The sequence below is a fragment of the Pongo pygmaeus genome, chromosome 18 (assembly GCF_028885625.2).
Source record: "Pongo pygmaeus isolate AG05252 chromosome 18, NHGRI_mPonPyg2-v2.0_pri, whole genome shotgun sequence".
Classification (NCBI taxonomy): Eukaryota; Metazoa; Chordata; class Mammalia; order Primates; family Hominidae; genus Pongo; species Pongo pygmaeus.
Genome location: NC_072391.2, coordinates 63,917,197 through 63,929,614, shown reverse-complemented (window position 1 = coordinate 63,929,614; position 12,418 = coordinate 63,917,197). Strand labels below are relative to the sequence as shown.

The following is a 12,418-nucleotide window of genomic DNA, read 5'->3' as shown; positions in this document are numbered from 1 at the left end:
AGAGCTGCTGATCTAGAAAAGTAGGTATCAGTTGAAAACTTAGCTGTTTTTTGTCTTAGCACCGGAAGGTGAGAAAAATGTGGTGGTATTTTAAATTTAAGCTCTAAAACCTCAAGATAACTAGAAGCATTTTGTCTGAGTTTTTGTGACAGGTTGTAATGTCTCGACTATTTTTAAAATGAGGTTTATGTTATCCATAAGAAAATGCTTACAGAGCATGTAGTAGACCGTTTAAGAGCACTTTGCAAACCTCCCCCAGTTAAAATGTTCATACTACGGATGCAGGGTCAAGGTCAAGGTCAGCATCTTGTTCATTGCTATCCTACTTGCCTAGTGTTCCTGAGGCCTGTCAATAAATACTTGTTGAGTAAGGGGCTGGGCTGTGAACCCTGCAGAAGGACCTATTTGACAAAGAAGCAGCTGCTGGAAAGGTTAAGACTATAGGCATTGAGTCAGACAGACTGAGCTGGGTTTGAGTCCAAGGTGGCTGCTAAAACGGGCTGTGCATGACCCTGGGCTAGTCACTGAGAGCCCTACATTGGTGAAGTGTCAGCACTGGTAAAGTGGAGATAATAATTTTTTTTTTTTGCAGGGTTTTTTTTTAAGTATAAAATGAGGTAATGGGTGTAAAGGCATCTGGTAAGGCCTCAAACCAGTGGGCACTGTGGCCAGTGCAGCAATGTTAATCTCACCTGAGTAAGAGGTGTCTTGGCACGCTGCTGTTATGTTACCCACACTGTTCCCCTGTTTACTTCCACCAGGTTTGACTTGACCCCCTTAATTCTGTTTTGTCCGTTTATCTGACAGCCATTAACCTGTTAAAAGACTTCACGCTTCAGATTTCTTACTAATTTATACCGGCGTTTATCCCCAGAAATACCTACTTTTTGTTGTTGTTGTTTGTTTTTTGTTTTTTTGAGACGGAGTCTTGCTCTGTTGCCCAGGCTGGAGTGCAGTGGTGCGATCTCGGCTCACTGAAACCTCTGCCTCCGGGTTCAAGCGATTCTCCTGCCTCACCCTCCCTAGTAGCTGAGATTATGGGCGTGTACCACCATGCCCAGCTAATTTTTGTATTTTTAGTAGAGATGGGGTTTCACCATGTTGGCCAGGCTGGTTTCAAACACCTGACCTCAGGTGATCCACCCACCTCGGCCTCCCAAAGTGCTGGGATTACAGGTGTGAGCCACCACGCCCAGCCCAGAAATACCTATTTAGTGAGCTTTCTGGAATTCTGCTTTTTCTATTTTAATCATGAAAGATTTTCCACTTGTTGACTACCACACTACCATGTCACCAGTCATGTTGAGGTGCATCTCTTCCCAGGGAAGTTGATACTCGTTCTTTTCTTCTGGGTGGTGGTGGCCTGGGCCCGTGGTTGGGTGTTGGTGATGTGGTCACTTGAGAACACCATCCTGTTCTTTGGGATCCGTTCCAGACTTTCCACTCTTTTGGAGCAGATAAAGGCTGTGTGTTTGCCCAAGAAAAGGGCATATACCTTACATGAACTTGAGGAGATGGTACCTTTTTTTTTTTTTTTTTTGAGATGGAGTCTTGCTCTGTCGCCCAGGCTGGAGTACAGTGGTGCGATCTCAGCTCACTGCAACCTTTGACTCCTAGGTTCAAGTGATTTTCCTGTCTCAGCCTCCTGAGTAGCTGGGATTACAGGCATGCACCACCATGCCCAGCTAATTTTTGTATTTTTATTAGAGATGAGGTTTCGCCATGTTGGCCAGACTGTTCTCCAACTCCTGACCTTAGGTGATCTGCCCACCTCGGCCTCCCAAAGTGCTGAGTTACAGGCGTGAGCCACCACACCCTGCCAAGATGGTATCTATTAAAGGCAGCTCATGTCCAGTGTTCTCTGAGAGGGGTGAAAAAGTGAGCTCCTCAGGGCCGATCTCAGCTCATCAACTCGCTACAGAAGGGTTGGCCTTGGCTGTGTTGTGTTTCTATAACAAGGTGGTGGGAGTATTGGGAGTATTTTTGTCTCCAGCAGAGCCAGCCTGATGGTTAAAATAGGGTGTGATTGGTATAGATTTAAAAACACAGGTCATTCCAGGAGCCAGGTTGACATAAATATGGATGAGAAATGATAAATAAGGAGGACAATGCATAATTTTCTACAAGCATAATTTGATGGAATTTGAGTGATTCTGTTAATGTCAAGTTTTTGGTTTGGGTTTATTTTTGGATGGATTGTGGGACTTTGAGATATATATATATATATATATATATATATTTTTTTTTTTTTTTTTTTTTTTTTTTTTTTTGAAACGGAGTTTCGCTCTTGTTGCCCAGGCTGGAATGCAATGGCGCAATCTTGGCTCACCGCAACCTCCACCTCCCAGGTTCAAACGATTCTCCTGCCTCAGCCTCCCGAGTAGCTGGGATTACAGGCATGTGCCACCACACCCGGCTAATTTTTTTGTATTTTTAGTAAAGAGGGGGTTTCTCCTTGTTGGTCAGACTGGTCTTGGACTCCGAACCTCAGGTGATCTGCCCGCCTCAGCCTTCCAAAGTGCTGGGATTACAGGCGTGACCCACCGCGCCTGGCGATATTTGTTTTTCTCTGTGTCCTAGGAGCTCATACACTCATATGTTCCACCCCTGTTTACTTTGATTAGTGCCACGGGGCTCCTCCTTTCCTCCCCTTCCCTTCTGGGATGTGGCGCTATCTAAAAGGTGTGTCTGATCCTCCCCCATCCCAAAAGCCTGCCAGTGGCTCCCACTCAACTGGCCCCAGAGCCCAGGGCCAGCTCAGCCCAACTTCCCAGAAGAGGAGGTCTGCACTTGCCTTCTCTACTTCCCCCTCTCCTAATCTCGCTTTTCTAATCTCTTATTGTCAAATTCTGAAAAAATGATGAAAGTAAATATGGAGTTTAATATACAGCCACCACCTGGGTCAACAAATAGGGGATTGTCAACACCCCAAAAGCTTCCCATGTGTATTTTCCAGCCAAACACACCCCCTGCCCCTTCCCCCAGTCCACCATCCTGACTGTGTGGTGGTCTTCCCCAATTCATCTTCAGCTCACTCCAGTCTGGCGGCATTGAAAGTCCCCTGGTCGGGAGCCTGGGATGGGGCCTCTGTGTTCCTAGATCCTCTGGTTGCTCTTGGGTTCTCACCCCACTCAACGTCCTGGCGGTGTCTGCTATGGGACGCTCTGTCCTTCCTGCCATACTCTCTCATCTCGCATCCTGGGCCCCCACACTGTCCTGTTTTTCTTCTTCCACTTTGGTCGCCCTTTCTTAGTGGGCTCTGTGGCCCTGGAGGCCTCTTAGGCTTCTATCTCAGAACCCAGGCTGGGTGCTGTGGTGGGTTGAGAACAGTTGGCAATCACCCCCAGGGGCCACTGGCTGAGCCCTGAGCCCTTGGGCATGACTCGTGTTTTTTTTTTCTGACACCAAATACGTTTTCCACACCAAGCTGTCCTGTAATCCTTTGACACTGGGTGTTTAACAATTCCGTTCAATTCTGACACTATCGGAGTTAGCACAGATCCCACAGACGAGGGCCCAGTCCCACAAGATGGCCCCACTTTAGACACCAGCTGCAAAAGGGGCGCCCAGGCACTTCTGTCTGGCTGAGTACAGATTCGATGGTTTCCACCGCCCCTCAGGTTCAGTCATTTTCTGCAGTGACTCACAGGACTCAGGAAGGGGCTTTACTTAAACAATCACTGATATGTTTTACAGGATACAACTCAGGAACAGCCACATGGGAGAGATGCATAGGGTGAGGTCTGGAGGGCCTCAGATGCAGGAGCCTCTGTCCTTATGGAGTCAGAATGAGCTCCACTCAGAAGCTCCCCAGACCCCATCGTTTAGGTATTTTTTTCTGGAGATTTCACTAGGTAGGCATGACTGATTGGCCATTTGGTGATTGAACTCAATGTCTAGCTCCTCTAACTTCCCTGGAGGTCCAGGGGATGGGGCTGAAAATTCCAACTGTTTAATCACCTGGCTGGTTTTTCTGGTGACCTGCCCCTATCCTGAAACTGTCTACCACCCTCTTCCCACAAAAGTCACTTCATTAGCATAAACTCAGGTATGATTGAAAGGGACTTATTATGAATAACAAAAGATGCTCGTATCACTCGAGATTCAAGGGTTTGATTAAATATTTTTCATTATAGCACAGTCATTCTTTCTGGGACCCAGTTTCCTCATCCATGAAAGTAGAACAAAATAACAAGTCCTGTCTTGTGGGCATTTTGGATCATAATTAGGTTAGAATTCACTGGGAGTGATATGATTGGCACAGTGACTCCATAGATGGTAGCTGCTACTGTCATCAACATTATAATTGTCCCTTTGATCCTGGGGCCATTCAAGCACAAGTGAGTGCAAAGGATGGGCCGAGTGCTTGCAAACGTTCTTGTCTCCTGGATGTGTAGGACAGAGGCTAGAGCCAGCCACCTAGCACATTGGTTTGGGCCAACCAGGATTGTAGTGACAGCCCCAGGCTGATTCTGTGTACAAATATTTCATTTGTGATCAGTTCAGCCTTGATTTGTTTCATGGCCCAGGAACTCAAGTGCTTGATGCTGACTTAAGATTTGCAGTATTCCAGTATTAAGCCTTTCAAGTAATAAGTGCTTATTGTAAAACAAAACAAAACAAAAAACAACAAAAAAACTCCCAAAAACTAGAAGATAATAGGTAATTTTAAAAAAATCGTCTGATGACCCAAGAGAAATGAAAACTTGTCCACACAAAAGCTTGTAGGTTCATAGCTACATTATCTGTAATAACCAAAAAGTAGAAATAAATGTCCATCAACTGATGAAGGATAAATAACATGTGATGTATCTATACAATGGAATATTATTCAGTAATAACAAGGAATGAGTACTGATACATGCTACAAGATGAATAAACCTTAGAACCATTATACTAAATGGAAGATGTAGGGGGAGAAAAGAGAGATCAGACTGTTACTGTGTCTGTGTAGAAAGGGAAGACATAAGAAATTCCATTTTGACCTGTACCTTGAACAATTGCTTTGCTGAGATGCTGTTAATTTGTAACTTTGCCCCAGCCACTTTGTCCCAGTCACTTTGCCCCAGCCACTTTGCCCCAACCTTGAGCTCACAAAAACATGTGTTGTTATGGAATCAAGGTTTAAGGGATCTAGGGCTGTGCAGGACGTGCCTTGTTAACAAAATGTTTACAAGCAGTATGCTTGGTAAAAGTCATCGCCATTCTCTAGTCTCAATAAACCAGGGGCACAATGCACTGCGAAAAGCCACAGGGACCTCTGCCTTGGAAAGCCGGGTATTGTCCAAGGTTTCTCCCCATGTGATAGTCTGAAATATGGCCTCGTGGGATGAAAAAGACCTGACCGTCCCCCAGCCCGACACCTGTAAAGGGTCGGTGCTGAGGAGGGTTAGTAAAAGAGGCAAGCCTCTTGCAGTTGAGATAGAGAAAGGCCACTGTCTCCTGCCTGCCCCTGGGAACTGAATGTCTCGGTATAAAACCCGATTGTACATTTGTTCAATTCTGAGATAGGAGAAAAACCGCCCTGTGGCGGGAGGCCAGACATGTTGGCAGCAATGTTGCCTTGTTATTCTTTACTCCACTGAGATGTTTGGGCAGAGAGAAACATAAATCTGGCCTACATGCACATCCAGACATAGTACCTCCCCTTGAACTTAATTATGACATAGATTCCTTTGCTCACGTTTTTTTTGCTGACCTTCTCCCTATTATCACCCTGCTCTCCTACCACATTCCTCTTGCTGAGATAATGAAAATAATAATCAATAAAAACTGAGAGAACTCAGAGACTGGTGCCAGTGCAGGTCCTTGATATGCTGAGTGCTGGTCTCCTGGGCCCACTGTTGTTTCTCTGTACTTTGTCTCTGTGTCTTACTTCTTTTCTCAGTCTCTCGTCCCACCTGACGAGGTATCCCACAGGTGTGGAGAGGCAGGCCACGCCTTCAGAAGAGGCCAGGCACAAAACACATGTTATGTCATTCTATTTGTATGAAATGTCCAGAATATTTGTGGCAGATTTCACACACAGGAAAAAAAAAATGTCCAGAATAGGCAAATCCATAGAGACAGAAAGCAGATTGGTGGTTGCCTAGGGTTGGGGGAGGAATGAGAAATAACTGCTAATGCGTATGAGGCTTTTTTTGGAGTGCTAAAAATGTTCTAAAATTACATTGTGATTGAATTATATACTTTAATTGGGTATATGTTATGGTATGTGAATTATATCTCAATAAAGCTGTTTAAAAATACATGATATGACCCAATAAAGGGTAACCACTTAAAATACTTGAGTATAAATCCTTCTAAACTGTTCTCTCTAGACTGTTTTTTGCATATGCATGTGTGTTGTGATATGTGAGTGCAGAAAAATGGAACCATTAAAGTCATGCTTTTTCATTTAAATTATTGTACCTTACATGTTAAATATACAACTACATGATTATTTTTAATGACTGCATAGTGTTCCATTATGGAAATACCATTTTATTGAACAACTCCCCTATTGAGCCCTTTGTTTGCTTCCTTATACTTAGACCTTTTTGCCTTATATCATTTATTTATTTATTTTTTGGAGACAGAGTCTCACTCTGTCCCCCAGGCTGCAGTGCAGAGGCGCAGTCTCCGCTCACTGCAGCCTCGACCTCCTGGGCTCAATCAATCTTCCTACCTCAGCCTTCCAAGTAGCTGGGACTACAGGAACGCACTACCATGCCTGGCTAATGTTTTTGAATTTTTTTGTAGAGAGAGGGTTTTGCTGTGTTGCCCAGGCTGGTCTCGAACTCCTGAGCTCAAACAATCCACCCACCTCAGCCTCCCAAGTGTTGGGATTACAGGCAGGAGCCACCATGCCTGGCCCCCAATATAATTTTCTTTTTTCTTTTTTTTTTTTTTTCCGAGACGGAGTCTCGTTCTGTCTCTCAGGCTGTAGTGCAGTGGCACGATCTCAGCTCACTGCGACCTTTGCTTCCCAGGTTCAAGTGTTTCCTCTGCCTCAGCCTCCCGAGTAGCTGGGTTACAGGCATGTGCCACCATGCCCAGCTAATTTTTGTAATTTTTTAGTAGAGACAGGGTCTCGCCATGTTGGCTAGTCTGGTCTAGAACTCCTGATCTCAGGTGATTCGCCTGCCTCAGCCTCCCAAAGTGCTGGGATTAAAGGCATGAGCCACCACTCCCAGCCCTCACTATGATATTTAAGATGGATTTCCAAGTGTGGGATTCATAGGAAAATGACATGAACCTCTTTAAAACCCTTGATACCTATTGGCAGTGGTTTTCCAGGAAGTTGTGTCATTGAAGCCCTTCTTGCTGGTCTTCTCATTCTCTCCAACACACACACTTACCCCAGGTACATAGTCTGCTAGTCCCACAGGTGAATAGTAGTATATGATTGCCAATTTAATTTTCATTTCTTTGGCTATAAGTAAATTTGAATATTTGTTCCTGCTTATTACCCATTAGTATTCTTTTTGAAATAGCTTATTTATGTCCTTTCCTCACTTTGTTACTTTTTCTCATTAATAATGCAAGAGCTATTTATAAATTAAAGATATTGAGCTTTTTTTGTTTTTTGTTTTTTGCTTTTTGAGACGGAGTGTCGCTCAGCCACCCAGGCTGGAGTGCAGTGGTGCGATCTTGGCTCACTGCAGCCACCGTCTCCTGGGTTCAAGCAATTCTCCTGTCTTAGCCTCTCGAGTAGCTGGGATTACAGGCACCTGCCATCACCCCTGGCTAATTTTTGTATTTTAGTAGAGATGGGATTTCACCATGTTGGCCAAGCTCTTCTTGAACTCCTGACCTCAGGTGATCTGCCTGCCTCAGCCTCCCAAAGTGCTAGGATTATAGATGTGAGCCACTGCGCCTGGCCTTTTTTTTTTTTTTTTTTTTTTTTGAGACAGAGTCTCGCTCTGTCACCTAGGCTGGAGTGCAGGGGTGCAGTCTTGGCTTACTGCAACCTCTGCCTCCCAGAATCCAGCAATTCTCCTGACTCAGCCTCCTGAGTAGCTAGGACTGCAGGCACCCACCACCACGTCCAGCTAATTTTTTGTATTTTTTTAGTAGAGATGGAGGTTCACCATGTTGGCCAGGGTGGTCTCAAACTCCTGACCTCAAGTGATCCACCCGCCTCAGCCACCCAAAGTGCTGGGATTACAGACGTGAGCCACTGTGCCTGGCCAATATTGACCATCTTGTCAAATGGTTATTTCAGGTTTAATATTTGTCAAGATTGTACTTGAAGGTTTCTGCATTTGGTATAATGCTTAGAAAGTTCTTCTTGACCAGGGTTATTTAAACACACACACATACTTTTGTGGTTTTACTTTTTTAAATGTAATTTTTATTCTTTGATTTATTTTGCTTTAAGGTGTTAGGTAGGAATACACATTTTTAAAAGTATTTGTTCAATAGTTGCTTAACACTTTCATTTGTTTCCTCACTACCTTTTTAAAATACAGCATTATGTTTTAAATGGCACTATTCCATTGTCATACCCAACTGAATTAGCAGTATTTAATTTTATTTAATATCCAGTTCATATTCAGATGTCCCCTTTGTCTCACAATGTCTTTTGACATTTGTTTTGTTCAAATCGTGATGCAAACAAGGTCCCTGCAAACAGCTCCTTTCCCCTACCCCCACGCTTTTGTTGTTGTTGAGACGGAGTCTCCCTCTGTTGCTCAGGCTGGAGTGCAGTGGCACAATCTGGGCTCACAGCAACCTCCGCCTCCTGGATTCATGCAGTTCTCCTGCCTCAGCCTCCTGAGTAGCTGGGACTACAGGTGCGTGCTACTATGCCCAGCTAACTTTTTTTTTTTTTGAGAGGGAGTCTCACTCTGTCGCCCAGGCTGGAGTGCAGTGGCGAGATCTTGGCTCATTGCAACCTCTGCCTCCTGGCCTCTAGTGATTCTCTTGCCTCAGCCTGCCGAGTAACTGGGACTACAGGGTGCAAGCCACCGTGCCTGGCTAATTTTTTGTGTTTTAGTAGAGATGGGGTTTCGCCATGTTGCCTAGGGTTTCGCCATGTTGCCTAGGCCTCGAACTCCTGAGCTCAGGCCGTCCACCCACCTCGGCCTCCCAAAGTGCTGGGATTACAGATGTGAGCCACCGCGCCTGGCCACGGCTAATTTTTAGTAGAGACGGGGTCCAGCTAATTTTTGTATTTTTAGTAGAGACGGGGTTTCACCATGTTTGCCAGGCTGGTCTCCATCTCCTGACCTCAGGTGATCCGCCCACCTCAGCCTCCCAAAGTGTTGGGATTATAGGCGTGAGCCACCGCGCCTGGCCTCCCTTTTTGTTTTTATTCTGTTGACTTGTTAGAAAAACTGGGTCATTTATCCTGTAGAAGGTCTTGCAGTTGAGTTGGCTGCATGCACCCTCATGGTAGTGTTTCACATGTGCTTCTTTCCCCATTTTCTCTGTGACCTAATCATTGATCTCAGGGCAGTGTGGTGCCATAGCAGCTGCTCTGACAATTGAAATGTTTTCTGATCTGCTCTGCCCTTGAGGCGGCCACTTGTCACCTGTGGCCACTGAGCACTCGAATTGTGGCTAGTGTGATTGAAGAGCGAAATTTTTTATCTTATATGAATTAGTTTAACTTTAGTCACATATGGCTAGTGTTTGCCCTATTGGACAGCACAGTCCTAGAAGCTCAATTATATTTAGATTCATCTTTTAAGCAAGTGCTTCAGTATTTAGATATGATTCAGTGGGATTTGAGGAGGCAGATATGTTATGCTCTTATTAGCAGTTGCTGGCGTTTTTTTTTCCCCTGGTTTAATCTGGTGCCTTAGCCTCAGATCATGTTTAAAGATTATTTTTTACCTTTTTAAAATAGGCTTTTTGAAATATTTTTTCCCTGTATTCGCTGTTCCCATTCATCATCTCATTCTCCACTCACTATTGTTAATGATCATTACTAAAGCAAATTTAAAACTACTGATACTCCTACAACTTTAAAATTTTTGACTGTTTTCTTTTTTTCTTTTTCTTTTTTTTTTTTTTGAGACAGAGTTTTGCTCTTGTTGCCTAGGCTGGAGTGCAACGGCGCAGTCTTGGCTCACTGCAACCTCCGCCTCCAGGGTTCCAGCGATTCTCCTGCCTCAGCCTCCCGAGTAGCTGGGATTACAGGCATGTGCCACCACACTGGCTAATTTTGTATTTTTAGTAGAGACGGGGTTTTTCCATGTTGGTCAGGCTGGTCTCGAACTCCCAACCTCAGGTGATCCGCCCGCCTTGGCCTCCCAAAGTGCTGGGATTACAGGCATGAGCCACCTTGCCTGGCCTGTTTGTTTTCTGGCCCTTTGCTGCATCTCTGTTTTTATGTAGTCACTGTTAATGTCGATACTGTTTTATTTGATATTTGACCTCACAGTGTATTGTATTTTCCCCTCGTTTCTGAATAGTCTTTGCTTTGGGAAGTATATTTTATGTTCTCTTTTTACCCCTACAGCATGTTACCCAGAGCTGAGTGTAATTAAACGCTTCCTGGTTTGAATTTGTGAAAAATTTGCCCTGGCTTACGCAGGTCATAGCCGAAACCCATCCTGCTGGCAGATGCATCTGAGCAGAGCTTTCCGTGAGCCAGGAGCAGGTTGGGTGTCTGCTGCAAGACTCAGCACTGTTATGATGCCACCATTGTCTCTTTACATCTTATTTTATTATTTTATTGAGACAGAGTCTTGCTCTGTCACCCAGGCTAGAGTGCAGTGGCACGATCTTAGCTCACTGCAACCTCTGCCTCCTGGGTTCAAGTGATTCTCATGCTTCAGCTGCCCAAGTAGCTGGGATTACAGGCATGCGCCACCATGCCCAGCTAATTTTTGTATTTTTAGTAGAGATGGGGTTTCACCATGTTGACCAGGCTGTTCTCGAACACCTGACCTCAAGTGATCCATCCGCCTCAGCCTCCCAAAGTGCTGGGATTACAGGTGTGAGCCACCGCACCAGCCATCTTTACACCTTCAAAAAGAGGAAATCGACCTTGGAGCCAGGCCAGACCAGAGGACCCATCAGGTGTGGATAGTGTAATCAGCCTGGCACTCAGGCAGTTTGGGCTTTTTCCTGAATTTTTTTCCTATAGAGGTTTTACAGGTACTCTGGTATGACCCAGGCTACCGGGCGCCTCATGCCAAAGTAGTAATAACAGAAGTGACAGTAAATATGTAGGCGACCGTAGCTGTGGGCCAGGCACCATGCTGGGCTCTTCACCTGTATGGTTCCATTTAATTCCTTCAACAACTCTGGAAGGGGGTACATTCTCACGTAAAGCACAGAAACATAAAGTAGCTTGTCCAGAGTCATATGGGTGGTTTGGACCCTGCTCAGGCTGTGACCTTTCATTACCCTGCTATGTTCCCTTCTACAAATAAGATGAGTTAAATCTGTGAAACGGTGGATGCGTGCTGTGCAAGAAGCTTAGGAGAAAATTCTCCAGGCTTTAGTGACATAGAGGCTTGAAAGACTGCTTGAGAAAGAGTGTGAAGTCTGGCTAAGTGTGCTCTCTATGTGTGAAAGTTTGTTTTGAATGTCACGTGTGAGTGCGGGGAATGCTGGAGGGATTTCACCAGTTTTAGTACATTTGGATCCTTGGGGAGCTTTGTCCGTAGCAAGATGATTTGAGTGTGGTTTTTAAAAGATGGCACCAGACCTCTAAATGGTAATTAGTGTTAGCAATTTTGGTTACTATTTCTTCAGAAAGGGTAGTGGGGTTGGTGAAAATGTAGATTTTGTGGTGGTGATTTATCAAGTAGTGTCATAAACTGTTAACTTTGCCTTCTTTTGTGTGACCAGTAACCCTGTGACATTGAGACTGAAATATGGAGCCACCAGGGAGGTTGGGTATCGTGGGTCTTATTTTGAAAGTTCTTCAGTTGCTTTTAGAGCAAAGATGGAATGGTTCTTTTCACTTGGTTTATTTTGTCTCTCTCTTTAGGATTTGGTCAACACTGGACTCAGCACTTTCCTTTTCTTTATTGCTTCAATCGTACTGGCTGCTTTAAACCATAGAGCCGGAGCAGAAATTGCTGCCGTGGTAAGCAAACTCAAATGGTTAAAGCAGGCTGATCTGGGGACCGCCTGTGACCTGCTCCCCTGTCCCTGGCATGTGTCCTGCTCCCCCTCCTGTGGCTTTTCCTTTGCTAAAGATGATGTTACTGGGCCAGTGGGGGTCCCAGTCCCTTCAGTGCTGTGGTTCTCAAAGTATGGGCCCCAGAACAGCAGCCTCGGCATCTGTTAGACATCCTTAGGCTCCGCTCCAGAGCTACTGAGTCAGAAATGTATTTGAATTAACCCTCTGGATGATACAGATGCGCTCTCAAGTTCAAGAACCCCTGCTTTGGTTCGTTTCCAACACAGTCCTTGATGTCTGTCAGTGATGTTGTTTAAGAGCCTTATCTGCCTGGGGAAGGGAGGGTTCTTG

The 12,418-nt window shown here is 45.0% G+C and overlaps 1 protein-coding gene across 1 annotated transcript in view; it reads left to right on the top strand.

The window, feature by feature from the left end:
* Window positions 1–12,418, top strand: part of CMTM4 (CKLF like MARVEL transmembrane domain containing 4) — an 82,264-nt gene that overhangs the window by 61,626 nt on the left and 8,220 nt on the right. The window contains exon 3 of the mRNA XM_054453795.2: window positions 11,933–12,031. Within this exon, the coding sequence (XP_054309770.1) occupies window positions 11,933–12,031 (99 nt within the window). The remainder of the gene's footprint in view (window positions 1–11,932; window positions 12,032–12,418) is intronic.